At 36.7% G+C, this 27,006-nt stretch overlaps 1 protein-coding gene across 2 annotated transcripts; it reads left to right on the top strand.

Moving 5' to 3' along the window:
• The first annotated feature begins 1,003 nt into the window (after positions 1-1,003).
• On the top strand, positions 1,004-16,025 carry LOC105054651 (tetratricopeptide repeat domain-containing protein PYG7, chloroplastic). Of its 2 annotated transcripts, none has more exons than XM_010936220.3 (6): positions 1,004-1,267; positions 1,736-1,810; positions 2,383-2,434; positions 4,783-5,072; positions 7,093-7,239; positions 15,437-16,025. In XM_010936220.3, exons 1-6 carry the CDS (start codon positions 1,115-1,117, stop codon positions 15,716-15,718), a joined length of 999 nt encoding a protein of 332 aa, XP_010934522.1. In that variant the 5' UTR covers positions 1,004-1,114; the 3' UTR covers positions 15,719-16,025. The 2 variants fall into 2 exon arrangements, with proteins under 2 accessions (XP_010934522.1, XP_010934524.1); XM_010936222.2 differs by having other exon boundaries at positions 1,223-1,267; positions 2,379-2,434.
• Positions 16,026-27,006: the final 10,981 nt, after the last annotated feature.

Raw genomic sequence — 27,006 nt, 5'->3', positions numbered from 1 at the left:
TCTTATTCCTCCTCTGCCTCCTGTTTTTCTCCTCCTCTTCTCCTTATTCTTTGAGAGGGTCTTAGAGAGTTGAAGAGGGTCTTCAATCAGCCATCAAGGAGACATCTTCTGCAAGGAAGCTAGCACCTCAATAAAAATAAAGGCTTCTGATCGGATCGAAGACTTCGTGTGGATACCCATAGAGATCGGATACGTATATGGCTCTGCAGGAATCTCGCTCTGCAAAGAAGGTATTTATCTAATCTAAATCTATTTTTTTTTTATTTTCAGCATCTTAATCTTGCATGTAATAGATTTTAGGATATCAATAGATTAGATCTATTGCGTGCATGATAAATTAAAAAAGTTTTAATCTAAGGCTGAAATTTTTTCGCTGTTAGTTTTTAAATTTTTGCATGCACATCTAGAAGATGAGATTTTCTAGAAATTCTTCAATTCTTGCGTCGGAGATCGAGAGAGAGAGAAAGCGGGGGTTCTCATATCGGGGATTGAGAGGAAAGTTGAGGGGCATGCAGGGTGGGACAGCGGGGATCGAGAATCAATTATAGAGTGAGAGAAGGGTTTAGCATTTTTTTTCCTAAGTAATGGAGAGATGGAAAGGAGGAATTTAGTAGAGAAGTGTATTTTTTTGGTAAGGTGGGTCACTGTTGCTGACTCCACAATCCACATGTCATGAAAAATGATGAGTCAACATACAAAATCGTTTTATTATAAGATGATTTTATTTCGGATAATATTTTGATATATATATATATATATTATGATAATATATATTATGATAAAAAAAAAATTATCAATCAAATAAGATATTGCCAAATAGGACGGTGGAAGGGGGAGGTAACGGGTGGGGGATGCCCAGCGCCCTCCATGAGTTAGCAGTGGGCCTCGTGTGCCGGACCTGAAAGTGGTTTTGAGCGGCTATAGATGCTCCGCGATCACCGGCCTCCATCACTCTCCCTGGTTCGCGTGGTAACGGTTCCTCGCTATTTTAATAATTAATTCGTACTTTCCGCTTATCCACAGCGAGCGAAAGCAGCAACGGCTCTGCTTCCGTAGACTAATCTTTCTCCCATGCTCCACTCTGAGACCTTCTCCCGCGAATCCCTCGACGCCCATGGCTTCTCTCTCTCTCCCTTGGAGACCTCTATCCCAAGCGCTAGCCGTCCCTAAGAGCTCCTATCGGCTCAGAACGAGAAGCTTTCCGCTTCGCTCTTCTCGTCTGGTTTCTACTCCAAGATCTCCCAAAGAACTCTTCTTCTTGAACTCTGTAAGCAAAGTTGATCTTCTCTTGCCCGCTATTTGCCTCCATTTTGGTGTTGGATTTTCATTTTGGTGGATTTGGTGAGAAATTTTGGATTCCCTGGAAACTAATTTTATCTCGTAGCTAATTGTGGTAAAATTCCAGTACCCAGAAGCAAATCTCTGAGCTTCCTGAAGTCAAACGCTCTGAAATAGCGTTCATCTTTAAAAGTCACGAACCGACAGCATCAAAATCGCATCTTTACTCACGTAACCCCAATGTTTTCTCAAAAAGCTTTCTTTTTTTAGCATCCTAGGAATTAGCTCTTGGAAAACAAAACTTATTGCTTCGTGTGGCAATTAGTTCTTTTAATTTTATATGAGTGCGATTTGTTGAAATTGAAGTATTCATCTTTCAAAACTTCTTGATTTCTTAGCATGTTTTATGTTTTTTTTGGGTTTTTGTTGAACATTCCTTACTATTAATTTTGCACAGAGGAGGATGCCATTGCTAGGAAGGAGGGTACCGAACCTGGAGGAAAATTCAGATTTTGGTCTAGAGGTCATCCAGGTATACATGTTTACATGCTTGTAGGTAAAGCTATAAAATGGAACTTCATTGTTTAATGGGGCACAAGGGCAATTAATGATGCATGAAACTTTGAAATCCTGATGAGGTTAAGTATGCGAGATTGCATATGATCATGAGGGTGTCGACTTGAAAGCATAGGTTGTATCGGCGACATGCCTTGTTGTGGAGACTCATCACAATTTTCTGTTAGTTGTTTCATCTTGTGTTTGAATGTGCAATTTATTTGTCCTTTGGGTAATTTGGAGAAGATTAGTTTAGTAACATAGCAATAACTAAGGTTGGAATATGTTGGATCTGATCTTGAAAGTTTCAATGACGATTATGGTTTGTACTCAGGCAGTCAGACCAAAACCCATCAAATTGCATAAGAAATTTGATAGGTCTTTCTATCATATCATTCTTTTGTTTTGGCCTTCTCTTTCGTAATATTTCACAACCGAAGCTCAGGTGACATTTCAATCTGTTGACAATTGGCATGCATTTGAAGTTAATAATCTTTCTTCTTTCTCTTCTTGTCTTCTATGTTTTCTTTTTGCTGCGGAGGAAGGCAGATGTTGGATGGGGAAGAAGAAACAAGGAGCTTAATCTCAAAGAGCCAAGAAAGTATGTCTGGCTTCCATATCACTAGATTACATATTACCCCTTTCTGTCCCTTTTTTTTTAACAATGATATGTTGTAGGTTATAGAGAATAATACACTGTTTTGAGTTCACACACTTTGGGGAATCTTGATTTCTTTTCCTTTTCTAATAACAAGTGCCAAAACCAATATATTGAAAAATAACTGAGGGCTTATTTCTAGGAAAGGAGTAGAAATTTGTAAGATGAAAAGGTTTACACTTTGATTCTGAACTTCAGGTTTATATCTATTTTTTTCAAATTGTAATGCATAAAATTATCCATAGGATTAGATTGATGTTTGAGAAAATGATCTGGTATTTCACATAACACTTTTCATGTTACTGAGCTGAAATTGTTCTAAGAATTTAAAGACCAAAAGAGGGAAATGGAGAATAATAAAAGGAGAAAAATCTCAATAGGTAGGCCATAACAACTTAAAGTTAAAGAAACCTAACCTTATCTTGAACCATTGATTTATCTAGACTAATCCTAACCCTTAAGTTATAGTTAAAAAAAAAAAAGCCTTTATGCTCCAATTCCATCATGGCTGTTTAAAACCATGATAACTTGCCATAATAAGTCCAATTAACCCTTTATACATCTAGTATATCAAAAGGATGCATCTAACGGTGGAGGCTAGCATTGAACTTTCTCATGATTGAACTTTTTGATGGTTGCTTCGAAGTTTCTCAATTTTAATTATGTACCACTTGATCGATAGTTGAATGAAAATTAATCATGAGGAACCGTCATATCTCAGATGATAGGAGAGTGGTAAACTATGCATAATCATGAAAAGATTGTTGATTGCAATGGTTGTATTTTTATACCTTCATTGATAAATGATGGCTAGATCTTATGATAGGTTTTTGTTTTTTGCACTTTTAAGTAAGATTTTACATCGCAGCTAGATTGGGGGGTGTCTCGGCCGTCCTGTCCTATTCTTATGAGAAATTGGGACTGGAACTGGGTCAGAATTCCAAAACCCATCCATGTAAAGAAAGAAGAAGAAAGAGGAAAGAAAGAAAGAAAGATGAAAGGAAAAAAAGTGAAAGGAAAGAAGAAGAAGAAAAATGAAAGAAAGAAGAGAAGGGAGAAGAAAAAAAAAAGAAGAAAAGAAAGAAGAAGGAAAGAGAAAGAGGAAAAAAAAGGAAAAAAAGAAAGAAAGTAAGGGATGACAAAAGAAAGAAAAAAAGGAAAAAAAGAAAGATAGAAGAAAAAGAAAGAAAAGAAGGAAGAAAAAGAAAAAAAATTAAAAAAAAAAAAAGAGGAAGAGAGATGGAAGAATCTATCAGGATGCATGACTAGGACAGCTATCGAGATGGAACGGGACAGCGGGGCATCCTATTACATGGAGATACCGGGATACCTCCGTCTCATGACATTTAAAACCTTGCATTTAAGTAGGTCAATTTTTAAGTTTGGGATGTCTTGTCAACTGTAAGATCATTAACCACTTGGCTCCTGTATTGATAATTTATCCATCTAGTTTGTTGAAACCATGTTCCGTGCACTCAAGATTCTTCTCATGCTTTTAACACCTGATTTCGTGATCAGTTTTCCATCAAATGCTGTTGAGATTGTTGAACTCATGATCCTGACTAGGATCTTGCTATTTTGAGACTAATTTGTGTGGTGTCAATTTAGAAAATGGATCCATAAGGAGGTTAGGATCTGAAGTTTATGTCAAGATGGAAATAAATCAACCATCATTGAAGGAAGAAGGGAAAAGGTGAGGAAAGAAAATAATGACAAAAACTTCATAAAGTTTCTTCAACCATGCTAATTGAAATCCTAAGTAATTTAGGATAATTCTGAGTCATTAATTTGACTAGACGAATCCAGAACCTTGAAAAACACTTAAGAACAAAGAAATAAATAACATTTACACCCCTAATCCCATTAGAGCACTTCTTGGATATGATAATCTGTCCAAAACATTCACATTACTCAGATCTCAAGTTTTGGCCTTTGAAAGCAATGGCTGTTATTAAATTTGAACAGAAAGAAGTATTCACATTTTAAACCCAAGACTCATCTAACTATAGAGTATGTCACTATGAAAAATATAGGAAGTAGTTTGCAACTTAAATCTATTTTCCTACTGTTGTGGATGCTATATTTGATGAAAGCAAGATTCACCTATTTGGTAATGTCAACCATGTTCATTAAGCACTCTATCCACAGCTGATTACCATGCCTTATAAAAGCCCTGATTTAAACCTTCCATTCTTTAAAGTTTAAACTTCTCTTGTGATTGTATGCCGTGCTCTTCTTTATTTTTTCTGTAATCTTGGAAAAATCCTGATGTTATTCATGTCTTGTCACAGGGCTTTTGAAGTTTGCACAATTTAATAAGGATATGAAAACTGAAAATCATGTATTCCAGTTATGCACACTTTTGTGTGGAATAACATCATGGTTGAGTTTTGCTCAAGTGGCACAATCAAGTGAGGGAGCAAGAATGAACATAGTTTATGAGATTGGGGAGCTCTTTGAGTTGGGAATACAGCTGTTTTATTTGCTCATATTATTGGGTCTGCTAGGAATTGGGACCTTTTTTGTCATTCGACAAGTTCTCGTTCGTCGAGAGCTTGACCTTTCTGCTAAAGAATTGCAGGTAAACAACTGGCTGCTTCTTTTTCTTTCTTTTTGGATTTTTTTATGGTTACCCAGAATGCACACTAGGGGTATATATTATAATGTTAGAAAAGGGGGAAAAAGGAAGAACATTATTGCAGATTTAAGTACAGCAGCAAATTGCATCATAGATTGCACAAAAAATCATTAAGAACTTGTTAATATTTTTCTTTCTTTCTTTCTTTCTTTCCTTCTTGAAGATTAGTTATTTGGCTTATTAGTTAATTTAGTTCTTTTATATGTGGAGCTTTTTTAGTTAATTGTAAAGGAAGGCATGGTTTGTATATTTGGTCATTGGGCGAAACATTTCTGAGGTTTTGAAGTTACATCTGGGAGAGTGAGACAGGACAGCTTTCCAATTCAGTGGATCATATCTTATTTGTTATTAACCATCATGAATTGTTACATGAATGGTGTGCCTACGAAGTACCAAACAAGGTTCGTAAAGTTTTGGGATTTTTTGCTGTTCCAGGACACTTAAATAATCCTACTATTCTCCAGTGGTTCTTTTTGTGCTTAAATTTCTATCTTCTTGGCAATGTGCTGAAGTTTATGCCTCCTAGTATTAGGCAAAGGAAAGTAGCAAAGCTTTCTGAACAAATTTTTCAAAAATAACCTAAGTGTCTACTTCGTACAAAAAGGAAAAGGAAAGAATGCCTGCCTGCAGCATTTGGGCTTAAAAGAACTGTGTCTGTCAAGTAACCTTTTCAGGTTTATCTTTAAATTGCGAAAATCTGTTGTAAGTTGTTTGTAATTACGTCTTTTTCTAATGGACTTCACATATTCGTCAAATCCATTTTTTGAATTTGCCCTTGCTCTTCTTTGCTGAATAAAGTTCTCGATTTGAAAGCACCACGTCATTTCCTTTGTTTCTAAACCAAGAATTATCTCTCTCCTCCTCTGACACATGGTAAAGGTGATAAGTTGGCATAGCACCCATACCATGTATAACACAATATCATATTGATCCCCTGTACCATATTGGTTCCCTACAGGTGTGGTATGATATAAGATGCCTGCTACAGAGTGGTATGGTGTTCAATATGTTAAACCTTGATGTAAATAGCTTACAACACAATTCATTCTCTTTAATATTGCTTCCTTATAACCTAATGATGCCCAAAGCCTTCTATGAAAGTCAACCTTATCAATTAGAGACCCTAAGTTCTTAGCTAATAATATGGGAAGTTCGTTATTTCAATCATGTGAGGAACATGGTATCGTATACAGTTACTTATAATTTATACCAAATCAATATCGTATATGCATCATTTCATAGATATATCTAGCTTGTGATTGCATATACATAGCTTACAGTTATAGTTCATTGTTTGCATCTGAATTCTAACTATATTAGACTTCAAGAAAATAACTTGACTATTATCAACTATGGAACATAATAACATCATACATACGTGCATATTGCAGTTTGAGGATCTTTTGGGATGCAGGACTAAGGGAGATAGACAAAGAAGAGTGGGGGAGTGGGGGGTGGGTTCTGAGGTTGTGTGCGGTATGGGTTCCAAAAAGAGAAGTAAGGATCTAGGTTCCATTTTGGCAGGGAAAATCCAGCCAATGCTGCATGGTGTCAAGCACTCTATTGAGAAAGAAGGGCTATCTCAACAGTCACCACTCACCACTATTATAAAAAAAAAGCGATTGTTTTTGTTACAAGACCTCAAAAGAATAATTTCTGGTGTGAACATATAAGTTTTGACATCAATATGTTATGCTTAGTGAATCTGAGATGAAAATAATTTTACTGGGACTTATACACGATTCTTAAGATCATTGGATTTAAAAATAGTTCTAGAGACCTCCAGGTAATCTTCCTATCCTATGGAAATGAAACTTGTCTTTCATGAAGTCACGATCTTGTTGTTGTTCTTTCCAACATATAGTGTAGCATTCTGCATTTGCAAATACTGTCTTGTCTTAATTAATTATAACTAATAATTTTGAATGCTGATTCTTTTGTAATGCCCAATTTTGATCTTCAGGAGCAAGTTCGAAGTGGTGATGCAACTGCAACAGAGTATTTTGAGCTCGGTGCAGTTATGCTCAGAAGAAAATTCTACCCAGCAGCTGTCAAATATTTGCAGCAAGCAATTGAGAAATGGGACAGAGATGATCAAGATCTTGCACAGGTTAGTTGTAATCTCATTGCCAACAAGTTATGATTATCCATTTCCTTTTAAATTTGGAGGTAAGGAGGTGCCTCATATCATCAATAGTTTACTAGAGAATTTATGTATGTATGTATGTATGTTATTTCGCTCTTCTAACATTATGCTTCTGTGGTTTTCTTTGCTTAAATTTCTAAATTAAAATGCTGATCAACAATAAGTCACTTATAATGATGTCGCACTGATGCAATCTTGCATAAAATTGGACTGCAGGAATTAATTTTAATCGTAGAAATAATTTTCAGTTCTGATTTGATTTTATTTGTCCTCTTGAAGGCAGCAAGTAATTTGGATGTTGTTGACTAGTGGAGAAAAGAGTGCGAGAGGGAGAAGTATAGAGATCAGAGACACCAGAAGCTAGAACTGCTCGCTCATTCGAGAGGAAAAAATAAATCTACTCAATATTCATTACCAAAACTTAATTTACACCATCTTATCAATTCCTTCTATACCTAAATAAGGCTCCTTAATTAAATAGGACACCTCTAGACTTTCTACAAGTAGAAAAGTTCATATTTCTATGAATCCCCAAATACAAAGCCATCAAAATCTATCAGGAAAACTGTCATAATGACCTAAAGTCCTGACTAACCCATCCTAGACCAAAAGGACTTATGAATGCCAATCCCCCCAAAAATAGGGTGCAGAAATGCACTTCAAAAGAAGCCCTACAATAAGTAGAAAGTCAGAATAAGATGGAGAATATTGGATCTCGTCCTAAGAGTTTTACATTTAAAACTTCTAAGACTCAACAAAACAGCAAATTGAACAACAGCGTTCCCTCCCCACCCCGCCTCCTCACCCAAAACAAAAACTAATCTAAACCTAATTAAACCTAAACAATATGAAATGCTTCTACTGCATGGATCTTATCCATGAGATTATCTGGATGATATGTACACATAGAATTCATGAGATTTTCTAGATAATGTGTACATACATAACCCATAATTTGATGATAAAGTCTTAGAATTGCTTTTCTTTGAGGTCGATCATTAGATGGACGTTCTTGTGCACCTTGATCAATGGTCTGAAGTAGGGGTGACAAACAAGCAAGCTGTTTGCAAGTTGGCTTGTGAATGGTTTCAAATCCCAATGGGATATGTCGTGAGATGCCAAGATGGACACCATCTCAAGTATCGAGATAGGACTGTCTACCATCGTCCCAGCATCCCAAATGACACATCTTGAAACATCCCCCATCCCAAGTGTCAGGATGGGCAGGATGGTGGCACATCTTATTCTATGGAAAAACTAGGTCTATCCCCTCCCAGGAGAATTGAAACTTTGTGTTTAGTTCGGAATTTAATTCAGGCTTGGCTCGCTTATTTAGTGAATGACCGAAGCTTGAGCTAGGTTTAGCTAGCTCATTTTTGGCTTGCAAGTCAGCTTGTTTATAATATATAATAATAATTGATGTATTTTATTTATATTATATGATATATATTTTATTATATAAGTATATTATATATATCATATATATTGTTTATTATTTATAGATATAATATCATATATTTACATGTATATATGTTTTGAATAGATAAATGTGTTATTGATTTAATATGCTAAAGGATTATTAGCTCTTAGATCTTAATCCAATAGCCAATTGATTGAATTATTAATCAACCATTGAATAAGATACAGTGGTTGACCTTAGGTAAAAATATGGCAAGCTAGGGCATCCGACTCCTTAGTTCTCCCTCCCTATCTCCTCCCAACTCCAACTTCAAGCATACCCTTTCCTATCTTCATCTCCCTCCAAGTCTCGTTATTTTTGCCTTCTTCAATTTAGATACTATCGATAGCAAGATTTGCAGCAACTAGCTCGACAGCTTGCTCCCATCATGGCCTTTAGTAGTCGGCGTCGCTCCTCTGATAGCTCTTACCTTCGTGTAATGACCTCCATTCCTAGCTCCTAAAAATGAAACCCATTGACTTTTCTATGATATCCATTGCTACCCACTCTACCTCCTTGCTTTTCACCACCATCATGCTGCCACCCCTACTCTACCTCTTTGTGCTTCACCAAAGCTACACCTCAAGCCCTGCCCTCCTTCCACACCTAACTCCTCCCTCATCACTACCTTTCCCTTCCTCTACCTCTAAGGGGACACCACTCCTTGTCACCAGTAGCAACTCCTTATACGGCCGACCCCAATCCCTTATCCTTTGCAACCCACCTATTGGGTCCTAACGCCTTCTCCCCATGCTCGTTCTTTTAGTCTTACCACAACATGGTCATCACTAGCCTTGATGGTATCATCCACATCTTATCCACCATCATGACCCTCACCACCTAAGCCCAATGCTCGAGCCTCCAGCTATCCTCTTGACCGACGGCACCATTGCCCTCATCTTGGAAGTGGAATAGGTGGTGCCGAGTTAGAGAGGATGGATGAATCGACATGTCGGATAGATTAGGAACCCAAATTAGCTGAGGGAACTTCAGAGCTACTCTATTTCTCTTTTGAGCTTGAGCGACCTAAGCTCGAGTTGGCTTGACCATATGTGAGCCGAGCTTGAGCCAGATTTCCTCGACTCATCTTAAGCTCAAACTAAGATCAAGTTCACCTCTCAAAGTTTTGAAGCCAAGCTCAAGCCAGCTCAGCTTGCTTGTCTTCGGCGGTTTATGTTGGGATGCCATGATTTCATGCATGCAGATTTTTCAAAACATATACACAGTGAAAATTTAAAAAATTCAGATTAAAATTATTTTAATCTAAGCATGCATAAGATCAAATCTTAAAATCATGAAATAAGATCTACATATATGAGATAGGATTCAAATACAGAAATCAAACAAAATAAAATAGAAGAAGAAAGATCTAATCTTTATACCTTCGCATGGGTCGATCTACATAGCGAACCGATGATTGTGGATGTCTTCAGAAGGTCCCTTGAAGCCGCACAAGTGTCCGGCCTTTACAGGTACCCACACGAGGTCTTGATCTCATCAGAAACTTCTTGATCTCACCGAAGTGCTAGCTCCCTTACAAAGATCACATCTTGACGGTTGAAGAAGACTCTTCTTTTCTCTCAAGACTCTCTTAGAGAAGAAGAATAATAGGAGGATGAAAAGGAAGATGAAAATCAAAAAAATCCTCTCCTTTTCTTCTTAGAATCCATGCATGAGATCCTTACACTAGAGATCTAGAGAACTCTTTCTTCTCTTTTCTTCCATGCGTGAGAGAGAACCTTTCTCTTTTCTTCAAAATTCTAGATTCGAGAAGGAACTCTTCCTTCTTTCTTCCCTTTTCCACGCCATAGAAGAAAACCTTTTTTTCTTCTTTTCTTCCATGCCTCCAAAAAGGAACCTTTCCTCTCTCATATCCACACATAAGAAGGAAGACTCCTCTTCCTTTTTAACGCCCAAGAGGAAGACTTTCTTCCTTTCCCTTTTCCACGCCAAGAGAAGCCATATTCTGATTTTTTCTCATGAAAAACCAGCAGCTTTCTCAACGTTGAAAGCCTCCTTTTAAAGCGGCATGGATAGGGTTTTGAGGTGTGTAAGAGGAGATGTGGGCAGCTTTATTTTAGTGTGTCATGCTTCACAGAAAGACTACTTGGGGCGTGATTTATTTCATGCAAAAACAAGGGGGCATGGGGTATAGGTGGCATTCTCATGGAGCTTCCTTATGGCGCAAGGAGAGAGAGGGAGAGTCCCAGTTGACTTGGGCTCTCTCTTGATGCCCCAACTAATCCCTAACTAATTAGGGGTTGGTTGCACCAAATTAGAGGAGGATTCCTAATCCAAATAGGAACCCAAACACTCTTGGTTGGATCCTAATCTAATTAAAAATTAGGTCAAGCCCAAGTCCTAATTGAATAAGAAATTGATCTCTCTTGCAATTGGATTATCTCATAATCCAATTAGGCTTGATCTAATCAAATCCAAACTAATCTAAATTGAATTCAATTCAATTAGACTTGATTTCAGCCCTATTACTCAATCAAATTGAGCCAATTAGCAATCCAATTACTAATTAATCCTCCTACAACTCCCTGACACTTAGTAAGTTTAACAATTGCAATAATTGTATTGGATCAATCATCAATCATATTGACAATTAGATCCCTTTGTGATTCATAATCACAGATCAACCATCTGATCGGACAAAGACATCTTTTATGTGCGACCCTATAAGTTATATTCTGTCTGGTAGTAAGATATACATGATTCCTATCACAATATTATCAAAACTTTTTTCAATGGATTGAAATGATTCCAATTCTGCCCATCAAGGATCATCGATTATCAAGATGATGCTCGATGAGTCTCATAATCCATCAGTGATACATAGCAGTATGTAGTGGCAATCCAGCAGAATGAAATATTGATCCTCTAGGTGCAGTTACTGTATGATTCGATCTTTCTATCATGAGTTCCGACAAGATGGAGATCATGGATAACTCATCAAACTCCATCGCTTGTCATATGTAATATTCAAGCAACTCGAGTTCATAAGTGAAATCCTATGAAAATTCTTTTCCATCATTCACTTTGTCATGGCTATGATCTTTTGAACGTAGTCTCATGAATAATATAGGACTACTTATCTATCAAGATTAATAGATCTCATCTAAGTGCGCATCCTCCTCCTATAGTGAACCTACTGCAGTCAATGTCCACGACAAGGATCTATATGGTTAAGAATCATGTTTATGTATAGTCAAACTATAGCAACCCCATAATGAGTAGTCAAGACACCGTAGGTCTAAGGACTACTCACACCACTGCAGCATCGAGTATGTCACTGATGAGTGGATAGACATCCATGTGACTGTTCATATTGGTCACGCTCGGTACCATTGTTCTCTAACAATCACCTGCACTCTTGCTTCAGTGTCTCCACACTGTAGACTCGAGACTCATCCATCCAGAGGAAAGCGATCCGTGCATCAATCTTAACTGAATCAATCACCATCCTCGTGATGATCCATCGATTGGAAGTATTTAGAAATTAATCACCAATGACACATATCTCAAATTCTCAACTCTTGAAAATATGTATCATCATCCTATTAATTTCTTGAACGATTCATAGACACATACAATATGAATGAAAATAAATTATCCATCAAGTATAAAAACATGTCCTAGAAATATGATATACGTTAGCCAAGATTGGCTTTTAAGACATACATCTAACAGTTATACTACCATTCTCAATACCTCCAATGACATAATGCGTGAATAAAATTAGATATTAAAAATTATTCTGAATGGTACAATATAAATATTGTGTCCAATATTGATGTTGTTGTTCATCAAAAAAATATCATGCTTATTTTCAAAAGCTGAATTTTTTCATTGTTCCTAAAGTAGACAACTACTTTTAAAGTTGCTCTAGTTTAAATGGCCAACCTTTTGAAACTAGTAGAACTTCAATTGGGAGTTGGTCAATGTTCAACTTTCTCCCCCTCATCTCTTCCTCAGTATCCATATAAAGTGGATTTTCTTTATCTATATTACTTGAAATAATTTCTTGTGAAGCTCTAGCATTTTGAGGTAGCCTCTTTGACATGGTTTGATGGTTGCCCGTTGGTTAACTTCACTGCAAAAACAGTTCTCTCCATGAAGTAATCCATCTTTTCCTGTAGCCAATTAAACCTAGATTCGTGATCTTGTAAATTTTTCTTGATTTCCTCCCTGTGCTCCATTAGTGTTTAAGATAAATTTCTACTTCTCCATAGAATAAAGCGGGGACAACCTACCTTTGGTACCAAAATTAATGCAGTCTCATGTTGAACCCAATGGTGAAATTAATTTAACTTGCATAATGGTTTTCAAATCTGATATTTTACTATTTTGGAACAGAAAAATCAGTGAAAGAAAGTATATCAAGGGGTGAAAGGTGGAGAAAAGAGAGTACTGGGGAGAAGAATAGACTTTAAAGAGAGATCTAGGTATAAAAGAGAAGATGGAAAACTACAATGCATAGTAGAGAGAAACTTTTTTCAATTAGATATTCATTACCAAAACTGATTTTACAACGTCACCTCTCATCCTTTATGATTAAGGTAGACTCCTTAATTGACTAGGACACCTCATACCTCTCCACACAAAATAAGGGGGAAAAAGAAAAGATCTTAAAATAACAAAATTTCTACTTTATGAAAGCTGGTGTTTTAAAGGAAGTTGGGCCACCTAACTAAGAGGATCAAGCACCCAATGACCCAGCTTGGACCTACACAGCCCATCACGAGTTGGGTGCCTAGGTTTGGGTCCATCCCTCATACATACAATTAAGGTGGAGGCTTAAAGTGTTCCAGGTCCGAAACACAACTAAGTTATTACTATAGATTATTCCACTGATTGTCATTTGCGCTAAATCTAAATGGCAACCACCAATCTATTGAGCAATGCATCACCAACTGCCAAGCACTCATTTCCCTTCTTTTATCCCTTCTCCTTTCTCCCAATCTCATTTTGCTTTTGGGTGTTGCCTTGCTGGTGGTGGCGGGGCTCCCACCTGCAGTATTGGTGGTTACTGCCAGTGGAGTTGCTACCATTGGTGACAGCTGACAGCAACTACTGTTACTATTGGGCAGGTGCAAGGCCATGGCTTCTGCTGGTGCTGCTAGTTGTGCCTGTTACTGTTGGGAGCCCGTCTAGCACCTGAATCCAAGCAGCCCCTTGGCTGCCCATCTTGTGCCTCCAATTTTTTAAACCAACGGTGAAAGTCAATATAGAAATTGATCAGAAGTACTCTAAATTCTAAAACCTTGCCTTCCCAACCTAGACTTTAAAAACTAAAAAGGACTTGTGGTCACCAATGTTACTCATAATAGGACTCAAAACCCACTACAAAAGTAACATCCAATTAGGTATGAAAATCAAAAAAGAAAAATAATGATAATAAAAAAAGAAAGCACATGACCTTCTCCCAAAAGATTTAAATATAAATAGACTGCTCTACCCCTGCGTATAGAGAGGTTGTTTCCATATTTCGAATCCATGGCCTCTAGGTCACAATGGAGTGAACTTACCATTGCACCAAGGCTCACCTTACAACAGCAAATTAACTCAAATTAAAATAAAATATCTAAGCTAAACATAATTCAAACTTAACTATATCCGGTATATATAGCAGGTTACAAACTGATAAACTTAAACTTGAAATATTTAAGCTAAACATAATTCAAATGTAAACCATATCTGGTATATATAGCAGGTTACAAACCAATAAACCAAAACTCGATTTAATGAGTGAATGTAAAATCAGTAAGTGTGATATCTAGTGGGGAACCTATTTATTGATCTTAGAGTAGATTGATGCCCAGTCAAAATGGATAATTTTTTATATCAGGTCTTTTCTTGCCAGTAATTGCTTGTCTCTCATGAAGCTTTGTTCTTGGGGACATGCTTGCTGGTATAAAAGCATTTCTTTAATCCTTTTTTCATTCATGTATTCACTCTTGCTTTGCATTCTTTTAATTGCTTTCCCACGTGTAGCTTCTTTCAATAAAATAGTTGTGCCCCAACATAGTCGTTCAATACCACTACACCTTTTCTTTGTATGATATCTTTCTTTGCACGGATATACATATACATCTGCATAGTTTGGCATCCTTGGCTCATTGGTGTTTAGCTAGTCACTTATTTGTACATCTTTTGTGTAATGATTTTCCCGTCCCCTAGAAGTAGCATAAATGTAACTAGTCCTACTCCTTTTTCCTTGGCTTTGTGCATGCGTGCGTGCATGCACAAATACGCATTCATGTATCTGTATATTTTGAGTACTATGATTTTCCCTCCATACATGTCTGAACATTTTTCTTATAATGATTTGCCCTTCCCCTAAAATGCTTGTCTTTATATTCTTTGTATGGGTTAATGTACCCCTGCAAATATGCCCTACATATTTCAGTATAACTATTTTCTCTTTTCCTAAAATGCTAGATATAATGCAATTGAGCATAAACATAACTAGTTTTGCTCATGTTTCCTAAGGTTTATGCTCAATATTTTAGTTTTTTTTTCTGTTTCTCTTTAGGTTGGTTAGTCTGTCCCTTGCCATCAAAAAAGTTCTACATTCCATATTGATTGTTACAAATCAATCAGGATTTTTTTTCTTCAATTGCAATTTGCTTGTTTTAATCTCTCCACCTGCAATTCTAGAATTTTAGATGAACTTATCCCTCAGAACTTGACCAGGTATATAATGCTCTTGGAGTTAGCTATGTCCGGGAAAACAAACTTGACAAGGGGATTGCACAATTTGAGAAGGCAGTGAAGCTTCAGCCAGGCTATGTGACTGCTTGGAATAACTTGGGTGATGCATATGAGAAGAAAAAGGACTTAAGATCTGCTTTAAAAGCATTTGAGGAGGTGCTTCTTTTTGATCCAAACAATAAGGTAGCACGGCCGCGGCGAGATGCCTTAAGAGATCGTGTCAAATTGTACAAAGGAGTCCCTCTTAAATCAGAGGAGCGCTGATTCTTTTTGCATCCGACATAGCCTCCGTCTCATTTTTAGCATCATTTGCTTATGGAGGTTGGGAGGAATGATTTGGAAAAGCTGGTGGTCATACAGGATTCAGCTCCTTGGATGGATTCAGTGGTGAAAATGGGTTGAGAAAACCTTGTATTTAAATTAGACTTTTGTTTGTGATTAGATAGTTTGAATTTTGGTTCATAGTCTATGCCTCATGACTTTCAGCCCTCCTCAACCATTAGATCTTTTCAAGCCTAGAGAAATCTGGGAAAATTGTTTTGTGGTTGATAAAATATATCTGTTGAAATAATCGATCAGCTACTGAAGTGATTGATTCTTTAGGTTTTCATGGGATACACTTCATTTGAAATTAATTTTGGCTAGGAGGGTCATCATAGAGGGTCAAATATCGCAATCGGTTGCATGACGTTATCAGTTTTTTCCTTAAAAAAATATCAAAGTTAGATAGTGTAGATTCAATCATAAGCTGAACCCATGTGGACTTGACAAGGCTTAGTAGCTACCTCAAGGGCTGCCATGCCCATGAAGATTAATTATGAAATAGTTGTAATGGATGAATCCTCTAGCTATACTGCTATGTGCACCAAGTCATTGTTCATTACTGATGAACTCGGCTGTCAAGTACATGTATAAGATGGAGATCAAAGGAAACTTCTCTTCCATTGTGAGTACTTGTAAACAGTCTTGATAATATACTGATGGCCCTACAATAAGCATCCATTAATATAGTGAAATTGTCATGATACCTTGTAAGTTTGAATGGGTCACATAGGCAGCATCCTTGGTAAATATATGCCAACCATCTCTGTAGCCTGAAATTCTTGATTAATGTAATCTGATTGGAGAGAAGAAAAGATTTCTTCAAACCTGTTTAATCCAAATCTCTTGAATAAAATAATAAACAATAAGAATTTCAGAGATGGGACTTTGAGCTCTTTACTTTCTCTAGTTTTTCATGATCTCTAGTACATATGATTGGTGGAAAGTGGAGCATTGACTGTCATTCCCTCTGCTGAACTTTTAGTGGGTTGAAACTAGATTCTATGCTCTTTGATTTCATTCTATTTATTGTCGTTCTCCAAACTAATGACATATATCCTCTATTTATACTATGAGATCCTCCTTATTTAAATTGGGTTCTTTTTTTAGCTCAAAGAGGAGAATTATCCATCATTCTATAGAGGTCCACTCTTTTTGTTTGAATTGAATTTTTCTTCTACTTAGAAGATGATGTAATTTCTCTTTTTTTATACCAGTGAAGTTTCATCCAAATCAAGTTGCATTTATCTTCTAATTGATCAAATGCAATAAAATATTTTAAGTTAAATCTTGACTCCCATACCAGCTTTGTCTCCGATTACATTGTCAAATTCTATCTAGGTTTTATTTGAGTCCTATATGTGATGGATCTCACTAATGAAACTTATGCAAACCTATCCAAAGTGGCTAAATTAGTGTATGATGGGTTAGATAGATCTCTTGGATCAGAATTTTTCTGTTCAAGAAATTTAGTTTGTATTAAATTAAGACTGACGTTAAGGAATGACTATTTCTGCCTCCTATGAGTGAGCTTTTTAATTTTTTATTATTTGAATTCATCTTCTGTTGTGAAGTATCCATCTTTTTCAATATTAGTAAAACAAACTTTTCATTATTTCTAAATACTGAAGAAAGCTTCACAGCAAGAGTTGTCTGTTGGTGCTTGGGTTGAAGATATTGCGAATTAAGGTACAAGCTTGTTGAGTTGGATGGTCTCTTTCGATTTTGTGAAATGTCTCTTCATATCATTATCCATCGAGGATGAAGTAGTAGCCATACTCCCATTTTTCCTTCAAAGAACTTCGAGCATTGATGGTGATTCTCTCATCTATTTGTACTATCCATAAGTCTCAAACATAAAATAAGCCCTAGAAAATAGAGTACATAATTCTAATATCAATTTGATCCAATCAAGGAGAGAATGAATTCCTTCAGCTTGCTCAAATCATCAAAAATTGTAATAACTAATTATTGTTGTATATTACAATAAACATGATGTCAAATTTATTTCCTAGAATTTTATTAATTTCTATTATAGTTATAAATCTCTAATATATAAAGTTAAAGGCCTAAGGTCAGCTACACATTTCAGGCCTCGAAGCCCAAAGCCATGCACTCCAATCTACAATTTTCTATTATAGTTATTTTTAATCCGCATGCCTCCCAAGAACTCCAATCTAAAATAAAAAAAAAAATACAGTGCTCTGTTCTCTTTTCCATATGTGCCCTCATCCACCATCCATTGAAAACTGAAAAATCTTTATTTGCTTTGTAGTTAATTTCTTTGTAAATTCAAAACTCTTTTCATTAAAAATAACACTATAATTAAAGAGGTTCATGGATATATCATATTATATACATATAACATTATAAATAGAAAATACTCTTTCATTTTTTATTTAAGAAAAAACATCATATTGGTTCCTATGCAGGTGTAATTTCCATAATATAATGGAGGTCTTCTGAAGCTATTATCAAAAATCACAGATCTCAAAGATAATGCTACATCTACTGACAACTTAAGTGACACCTTTGTTCATTCTAGTGGGTGTGGATTTACCGTTGTTGTGTCAATGTGACAATTGATCTGATATTAGCCAAATAGTTATCAAGTGAATCAAAAACTAGAAATATTTTGGTAAAACAAAATTGTCAAACAAAATTGAAATCCTTTCACATGCCAGCATGGTGATATTATCAGCATATGGAGAATAAAGGTATGAGTAGAACAATTTTTTTTGAGGGGGAGAGAAGCTTGCAGGGTGGATGGTGATACATAATCTCCACCATTTCATAAATTGGTGAATTGGCAGAATGTTCAGTATAATCTAGCCCAGAAAAGAGTGGGAGGGGTGGAGGAAAGGAAAGAAAGAAGAAAAGAGAGAGAGAGGTGAAGAGAAAGCAAAGCAATAATAGTCAGTAGCCCACTAGCCTAATCCAATCTACCAGCCCATCACCCTGCCATACCAAACCAAAGTGGAACTCCAAATGAACACCAATTATTACAGTCAAAGGCTGAAGGATCGGGCAGGTCAATCTCTGCTCCTGCATACATGTGTCTGTTTTGGCTTCTAACTGCTATGGCACGAAATCTTATGGCTTTGCCTGTCAAAAGGTACTTCACGTGAGAAAGAAGATCCTATCTTATATAAACCGGAGTCTTCCTTTATTTACAACCAATGTGAGACTAATGATGTCCTCCCTCCTACACCACAATGCTAACTATAAGAGAGTTTTCCAACTAGCTTGAAACCATCCAAAATAGTTGGATCTAGATGGATACTTTTTGTAATTTGATAAGTATTAAATAGATGATATCAATTCAATTATGAATAGATTGGTTGTGTGTTTGGCGCTTTGCTCTGACTAGTCACTATGTTTTGAATGAACTGACTTCTAAAATTCATTTCCAAACCTCATGGTTAAAAATCTAGATCAAAAGATTAGATAGGCACCATAATTAATGGTTAAGAAAACATATAATATTGAAAAGAAAAGTGGAGAGGATAGTATATTTAAGATTTATCTTGAAAATTTTGTTCCTTTCTCTAATTATTTGGATGCAAAAGTGAAATTCTTTACCTTTTTTTTTGCTACATTTTTTAACTAAATGGTATATTTGGCAAACAAAAAACTACAATACTTTGACAAATAAGTTCACTTTTCTGTTAAAAAGTAGACATATTATAACGGCTGCTTAAGTTGAGCATCAATTACACCACCTCTTAGCTTGTTGCGGCACCTGAGGGGCACGTGTATATTCAACCATATGGCATGGCAAGGCTAGGTAGAAAAATAATGACGGCACCAATGTTGCTGTCAAGGATCAAAAAGTCGAATGGTTCGGATAGTTGGATTAACTCCGTACTCGCATGTATGAGGTATTATCCGCTTTAATTTCTGACGTTGTTGTATGGAACCTTATGGTTTTATCTTTTAAAAGATATCTTACCGAAAAGAGAAGATTCTCATCCATATAAGCCATACTCTCTTGATTCACAATCGATGTAGAACTAAAGATATCCTGTCTACACTATAATAAATATCGTTTAAAAAAACTAGCCGAATAGGTTTGGATATGGCTAAGCACAGGATTCATCGTTCCATTGGCCAAGCATGATGCGTGTTTACAGGCTGAATGAAGACCAACTATGCATGGCAAACTTGATGTTGTTCAATTATAATGACTTAGGAGAGCTCCATCGGTCTATCAGAGGATGAAGAATTTTGTGGTTATCAAAATGTGGAAAGTAGGGAATAGTTAATGCCAAATACTGGAATTGTCGAAGGAGCGGGAGCTGAACGTGAATGGTCATCAGTAGAAGAGATGAGCAGTTACTGTACTATTTACCATGGCTGTGAGTGAATAAATAATGGGATGTACTTTGAAAGAAAAACCCGTGGGCCAGTCAACAACGCATTGTTATCTTTATTTTTACCTTACATTTGCATTTATATTTACATCCCTACCGGCAAACTCTATCCTTTCTGTTGTGGGTAGGTCACGGGGAATTCCTTAATAGTCTCACATCGGGCAAATTTTAAATTATCATGTGCTTAAGTGGGATACGAGCACGTATTCCCTCACGAGGCGTCTTTTGCCTTTTGGCCGAAGGACAAAATCGTGAGGAACGACGGTTGTGGTTTCCTGTAGCGGGCACACGCCATTTCGGAGCGGACAATACTTCGTGGGGTCCGAGACGATGTCTCCGACGATCCTTGACACACTGACACAATAATGGCGCGTCAGGAAGGGGCACCCGCCCCCTGACCTGTGATACATGCATCCTCCAGAGTGGGGGGCTGTGTTGTGGACGGACTGTAGGGGGATCTCTCTTAATAGTCCCACATCGGACAAATTCTGGAGTGTCATGTACTTAAGTGGGATACAAGTACGCATTCCCTCACGAGACGCCTTTTGCCTTCCGATCGAAGGACAAAACCGTGAGAGACGGTGGTTGTGATTCCCTGTAGCGGGCACACGCCGTCTCGAAGCAGACAATACTTCGTAGGGTCCGAGACGATGCCTCTGACGACCCTTGACACACTGACACAATACCTTCCAACCACATCTAGAGCCAGCCATCACAGCACCCAAACATGGCCACCCACCCAGCTTGCATGTTTTTACTTCAGATAAAAAATCTTTGTAGTTTTTTTAACCAGTAATTTTTTTTTAAAAAAAATATTCCCAGATCAAAGATATATTGATCTCAGTCATGGAGTCAAGCCAAGCCCATGAAATCCCGGTTCACCTGTCAATGAAAATTTCACTGATCACCAGATGCCTCATTTGCTGGGCTGTTTAAACTTTGTTCAAGAACATTTGTTGCACAATGATACTTGGCCTTGGGCAGCATGCCCGGTTCATGAGATGCATGATGGAGAGAGAAAGATGGGGGAGGGCAAAAGGTTAATGCAGTCAGCAAAAGGGTAGGAAGATTGTTGCCCAATATACCAACAAGACTGCAAAGTGCCTTCCTTTAAACACAACATCTCTTCTAAAGTGGGTCGCCCTATTATGTCATGCCTATCTCATCCCCTGTGATTACCCACCCCCACCCCACCACCTTTCCTTCCAAGCAGTGCAGCAGTCGTGCTTTTGTTTCTTGCACCAGCAGCGAATCCACATACATATCTCTTACTGTCATTGGAGAGAGAGAGAGAGAGGGAAGGAAAAAAAAAAAAAAAAAAAACATACTATGTCTTGTACTTGTCCCTTTTGAACACCTACAGCTCCTTGTATGGACGACCCCCAACAATTAGTGGGTCCAAAACTTGAAGACTGTTAGACCATTAGAGTAACCTAAGCTTTCCATTCCCCCATTAATCAAGGGCTGTCTTGTGGAAGGACCACCAACTTTGTGTATGGTTTCTTCCTTTATTAAAAGGGAACTATCCTTTCACACAAATCTCAAGCTCTTTTCAGGTATCTGAGCTTGAAACCTCCAAGCTAATTATATATGCTGATGAGCATGGAATAGCACATAGGTTCTAATCATTAATGTCACACACCCTAGTGTACTGGTGGACAAATAAAGGGTCAGGGGAAGGGGACAACGCTATGCTTTAGTGTGGGGCATGCGCTCATGCAAACTGTGCATGAGCATGCAGTAGCATGATGCAAGGAGAAGTTGGAAGCACATTGCGCAAACTTATTTGTGCTGTGAGTGCAAGGGAAAAAACAAAAAAAAAAATCTAGAGTTAGCCAATACTGCATGTTGTTATCTTGGAGAAAATATGTATATGGTGAAAAAATATACTGTATTTACCAAATTACAAAATCAAGGAGTGGAGTGTTCTAACTAGTTGAGTTGGTAAAGTTATTGATAAGATGCTTGATGCTAGCGACTCTGGATTTAAACCTACCCTTGTACCAGTTTACCATGCATATCCATCTTAGATTCTCAAAAACTTAAGAAGTGCAGCTTGCTGCAATAAAATATGAAGTTGAAGCATGATCATGGTGCTAGAAGCACTGTAGTCGAGAAAAATTTAAATAGGAAATTTAAAAATACTAATCGATATAAAGTAATCTAAATCTCTACTAACATAATTTTTGTTGGACCTTAGCCTTAATATATATTCTCTTTTAAAGTAAAAATGTTTCTTGGTAATTTGTTTCTTACTCCGTGAGATGAGAGAAGTAAATCAATCAAAAATAAGAGCTTATTAATTGCATGAATAACTTTTTAAAAAAAATATGACCGTAACTGCCCCCTCCCCTTTAATTCCTCTCACAAACTTTTTGCCTAGCACTCAAAGATAACTATGGATTTTTAGCTACATATTTTTATATAAAATATAAAACATCTTCATTATTAAATACCTTACATGGTATGACCATCTCCATCTATTATTACACAACAAACTCCTCAAAATGAGGCCTGTGCATCTTACTTTTTTTGGTCCTCATTCATATTTTTTATTTGATCTACATAAAAATTTCCAGCTCCTTAGGTCGATACCTCCCTTCCATTTTAGACCTACTTATCTACATTTTTTTCTTGAAAAACGCACTCTTCAATTCATTCTAAGATGACTAGATTGTTGCATGTGCAATGGAAGAGAGGAAGGGGTGGGGGATTATTTTTTTTCTTGTATTATATGGTGAGACCCCAAAAAAAGTATATGGTGGAACCACAAAGAGATTGAGTTACGACTCAGAATTTTGGAGCTAGCTTCAAAACCATTTTGATTATATATTATTACAATTTTGCCCGTGCATTCAACATACTTTTTATTTCTAATTAACTGAGACTGTGCGAGAAGAGGAAAATATGGGATTTTAAGATTCTTTTATTTTCTCTCTCATCTCATCAAAAAGGTCGGATAAAATTAATATAATGATAGAAAAGAGGTTAAAGGACTTTTGATGTTTTTAATAAAATTGAGGCTATAGCTAGTTTATGGAGCCAATTATATAAATCTAGAGATGACAATTAGATTGAGTTGAACCATATACGAGTTAGATCGGTACATAATAAATTCAAAGCCTATCGATCTGAATCTAATTTATTTATTAAATAAATAAAAATTTGGATTCAAATATCATCATTTTATTTAACAGATAATCTAAGCCTATCTACACATCCCTGTATCAAGCTGGTCTCAAAAGCTTTCCCATTATCTATGAATAGAAGCAGATTAACAGAAAGAGGTTAGGTCATGAGATTACATGGAGAGTACTGGATTTACTGAACTTACTTGAAACAGGATGAGGTCATCAGACCTGTGCCAAATAGTAAATTTTAGTTAAATTTTGAAACCTTGCACTGTACAATTTTGCAAAATACCACCTATACTTAATTAGGTCATCAATACTCTTTTTTCTTATGATTCCTCCAGTGGTAACTGTATGTCTACATACATCATCATCTAGTGACAGTTGGCAGCCCTCCACCACCCTACCCTACTTTCCAAGATTCCAAGCGCACCATTTTTTTAGCCCTCCAACCTTTCATCAGACCCAGCAACAACCCATCCAATCCAACGGCCACCATCCCAACAAATTGGAATCGGAACACCACCTTCTCTTTTCTCTGTACGTATTTTGAGTTCCAACACGTCGTGGGAAAGGTGAGCAGACTGGGATTAATTTTTTTTAATATATACGTACCGCCTTGCTTTCCCTCCTCGGGAGTCCCAACCACGCGTGCTCTCCGTTCTTTGCGCCCCCATCAGGGCCGTCCGATTCCCCCCCCCCATCATACCCTGCCGCGAATGACGATGCATGCATGTCGCGACAAGAGCTCGCGGCCCTTCGATGCTAAAAGGACGAGACGTAGTCAACAACTTCTGCCCCTCGTCGTCCCCTTTCCATTCCGGATTTTGGAATGTTTTGAGCCCAGTGTGCGTGTTTTACTTCTTCCGTTGGGCTCCTCACTCCCACCTTATTATTATTATTATTATTATTTTATCGCTGTCTTGTACTTATATGTTTCTATTCCGGATTTTGAGATGTTTTGAGCTTTATTTTTATTTTTTTGACCTTGGGCTTCACACTCACAAGCATACGGGCAGATTTGTATCAGGTTGATATAATTTAAAAAATTTCTATTTATACATTAAATAATTAAAAAATATATTTAATTTATTTTTATTTAAATTTAAATTTTTTATTATTTAATGCATAAATTAGAAATCTTCGAATCATATAATTTTTTATAAATAAATAATTTTAAACTAATAAATCACATTCAACCACTTGAATTATTGACATAGAATCTCTATTATATAGTTTTAATCTGATCAGTTCTGAGTCTAAATCCAATTAACCTGATTCTAATCTGACTCTATATATATTATGAAGATTATCCATCATCTGATCTAACCTTCTTTGCTCGGACTGTAATGAAGTATCCACTGATAACCCATGGCGAGACCACCTTGGATGTTAGGGAGAGATCCAAGGATCCGAGGTGGAGTGCTGCTACGTCATCGGCTTTTGCTCAATCTCTGAATCGGATATTTACCGACCTCGAGGTTAGGACCTAATTGTCGACAGGAAGTAAGGCTCAAGAACCTGTATGGGACACCAATATGCCTAAGCCAGAACCTCAACCTCAGTCCACCAGCCTATTCGACTATGTGGACGATTTTCAAATTGAACAACTTTCAAAACATGGACACGACCCACAACTGACACCCATGATTAACAATCTTGATTCACAAGTTAGTAGACAAATTTTCTATCCTAATGGCCTATCAAATCATGGCCTAATAGACTCTAATGGCCTATGGCATTCCGACATAATAGCCTAAGGCTCTATCTCTATATGGAGAGATAATAAGAAGTAAGTCTGATTCTAGAGAGCAAAAATTCTGCTCATATTCAGCTTCTTTTCCTCCTTCAACTGTTCTCTAGATTTCGACTGACTTAAGTATCGAAGAATTTTCTATTGGACACACTCCGACAAATGAACTTCCTTTGTAGGTCCTTTCGTCATTGCGCTGCCCTGCATCTTTCGAAAGCATCAAATCGATCTCCCAAATGCACAATCCACCAGGGTTTAGCAGCAATAGATTCGTATCGAGTATGAACTCTTGGCCTTAATAGTGACACACCAGATAGGAGACCACCCTTATAACTATGAGACTTCCTCCATCTGTATACAGATTAAAAATGAGGAGGAGGGCATTTTCTATCTGTATACAATTTTTTCTTTTATTGGGGTCTGTGATAAAAATAAGAAGCAGAACATCTTCCATCCATACATAGATTTTTCTTTGATTTGAAGAGCAATATTGTGATACAGAAGAAAAGACATCATTAGTTCTATGTTGGTTGTGAGTTAAAGAAGATTCTTGTTTATATAAGAAGGAACCAATCTTTCCACGTGAGATATCTTTTAAAAAAATTAATTAGTCAACGGATAATAACTCGTATGTCTACCCATGAGCTTTTATATATATATATATATATATATAGCATATAAAGTTATAAATATATAATTTAAATTAAAAAAAAAATTGAAGAGATGGTGGTGGTGGCGCAGTCCCACCTATTCCCCTTTTAATTCTGGAATTTGGAATGTTTTGAGCCGTTTGTCGGTGTGCGGACTCCTCACCACCACCTCATCAATTTTTGTTTGCCACCGTCTTATATAAGATGTGTGCGTATAAAGTTTGAGAACATAATACATATGTCTAAAAGAAATCGATGATGATGCCACGGTGGTGATGGGCCATTTGGTCCTTTTTTTTCTTTTCTTTTCTTTCTTTTTTTTTGTCTTATATGATGGTATGATACACATAATATGGAAGTATAAAATTATTATTTTTTAAAGTTTTGATGATGATGAGATGGTGGTGGTGATGATGGGTGGGGCGGGGAAGCGAGTGCAGTCTTCTCTTTAGATGGACAGAGTCAGAGGGTGGTGACGTCATGGGGAGGGGGGAGGCCTGCTATGGGGTTGAGTGAGGGGGTCCCACCGATCCAGGGATTCACAGGCCATTGGCGGGGTTGGAGCATCCTATGTTTTTGACTATGGAAACGCGTTTCACGTTGCGGTGCCGTGCAAGAAAAAAAAGTTGGCGGCCTGCTTGTGATGCGGTGATAACCAGCTTCGGGGCGCTGATGGTTTGAACTCCAATCGTAGAAGCAGGTTTAGGTTAAAAAAACCTGAAACTCATTCCGATCTATTAATAAAAGGGATTGATTTTGGGTCAATCTTTTTTTTTTTTTTTGATCCAAATTTGAAAATACCCAAGCTATGCTATTTCTTTCGGATGGGTTCTCGCAAATTGGCAGATCCAATTCATATTTTGCCACCATTAATCAAGATGCAACCAACCATATGCGCTTGGCTCGTAAAGTTGAAACTGAATTGGATATCAGTTTATTCACATTTGTATTTTATTTGTTTGATATATATATATATGTATAAATATACGTATGGGTTAGCTGTAAAAATTTATATCTATATTTATTTTTAAATAATTATGGATATAAATTAGATATTTAAAATATAGATATAAATATGGATATAAGTTGGATAATTAAATTTTATAAGCATATAATCAAATATATTACTAAGTCGATAGTAAATTAAATTAGTAATACATTAATATACTCATATATATTTTTTAAAAATTCATCAGTGCTATATAAAATTAAATAAAATTATAAACATAATTGAATATTTGAATACGGACTGGATAGTTATCTATCCATATGCATTTCTATTTTTCTTTGAATGATACAAATATAGATGCGAATATGAAAATTG

This window comes from Elaeis guineensis, chromosome 12 (genome assembly GCF_000442705.2).
Source record: "Elaeis guineensis isolate ETL-2024a chromosome 12, EG11, whole genome shotgun sequence".
NCBI classification, from domain to species: Eukaryota; Viridiplantae; Streptophyta; class Magnoliopsida; order Arecales; family Arecaceae; genus Elaeis; species Elaeis guineensis.
The sequence above is the reverse complement of the archived record's forward strand: the minus strand, read 5'-3'. Positions and strand labels throughout refer to the sequence as shown.

What these genes read in the sequence shown, in the direction of transcription:
- LOC105054651 (XM_010936220.3), top strand. Translation starts at nt 1,115, where the DNA reads ATGGCTTCTCTCTCTCTCCCTTGGAGACCTCTATCCCAAGCGCTAGCC. An exon ending in TTTCTGCTAAAGAATTGCAG is followed by an intron (nt 5,073 to 7,092) that starts GTAAACAACTGG and finishes TTTGATCTTCAG; the next exon opens with GAGCAAGTTCGAAGTGGTGA. An exon ending in ATGATCAAGATCTTGCACAG is followed by an intron (nt 7,240 to 15,436) that starts GTTAGTTGTAAT and finishes GAACTTGACCAG; the next exon opens with GTATATAATGCTCTTGGAGT.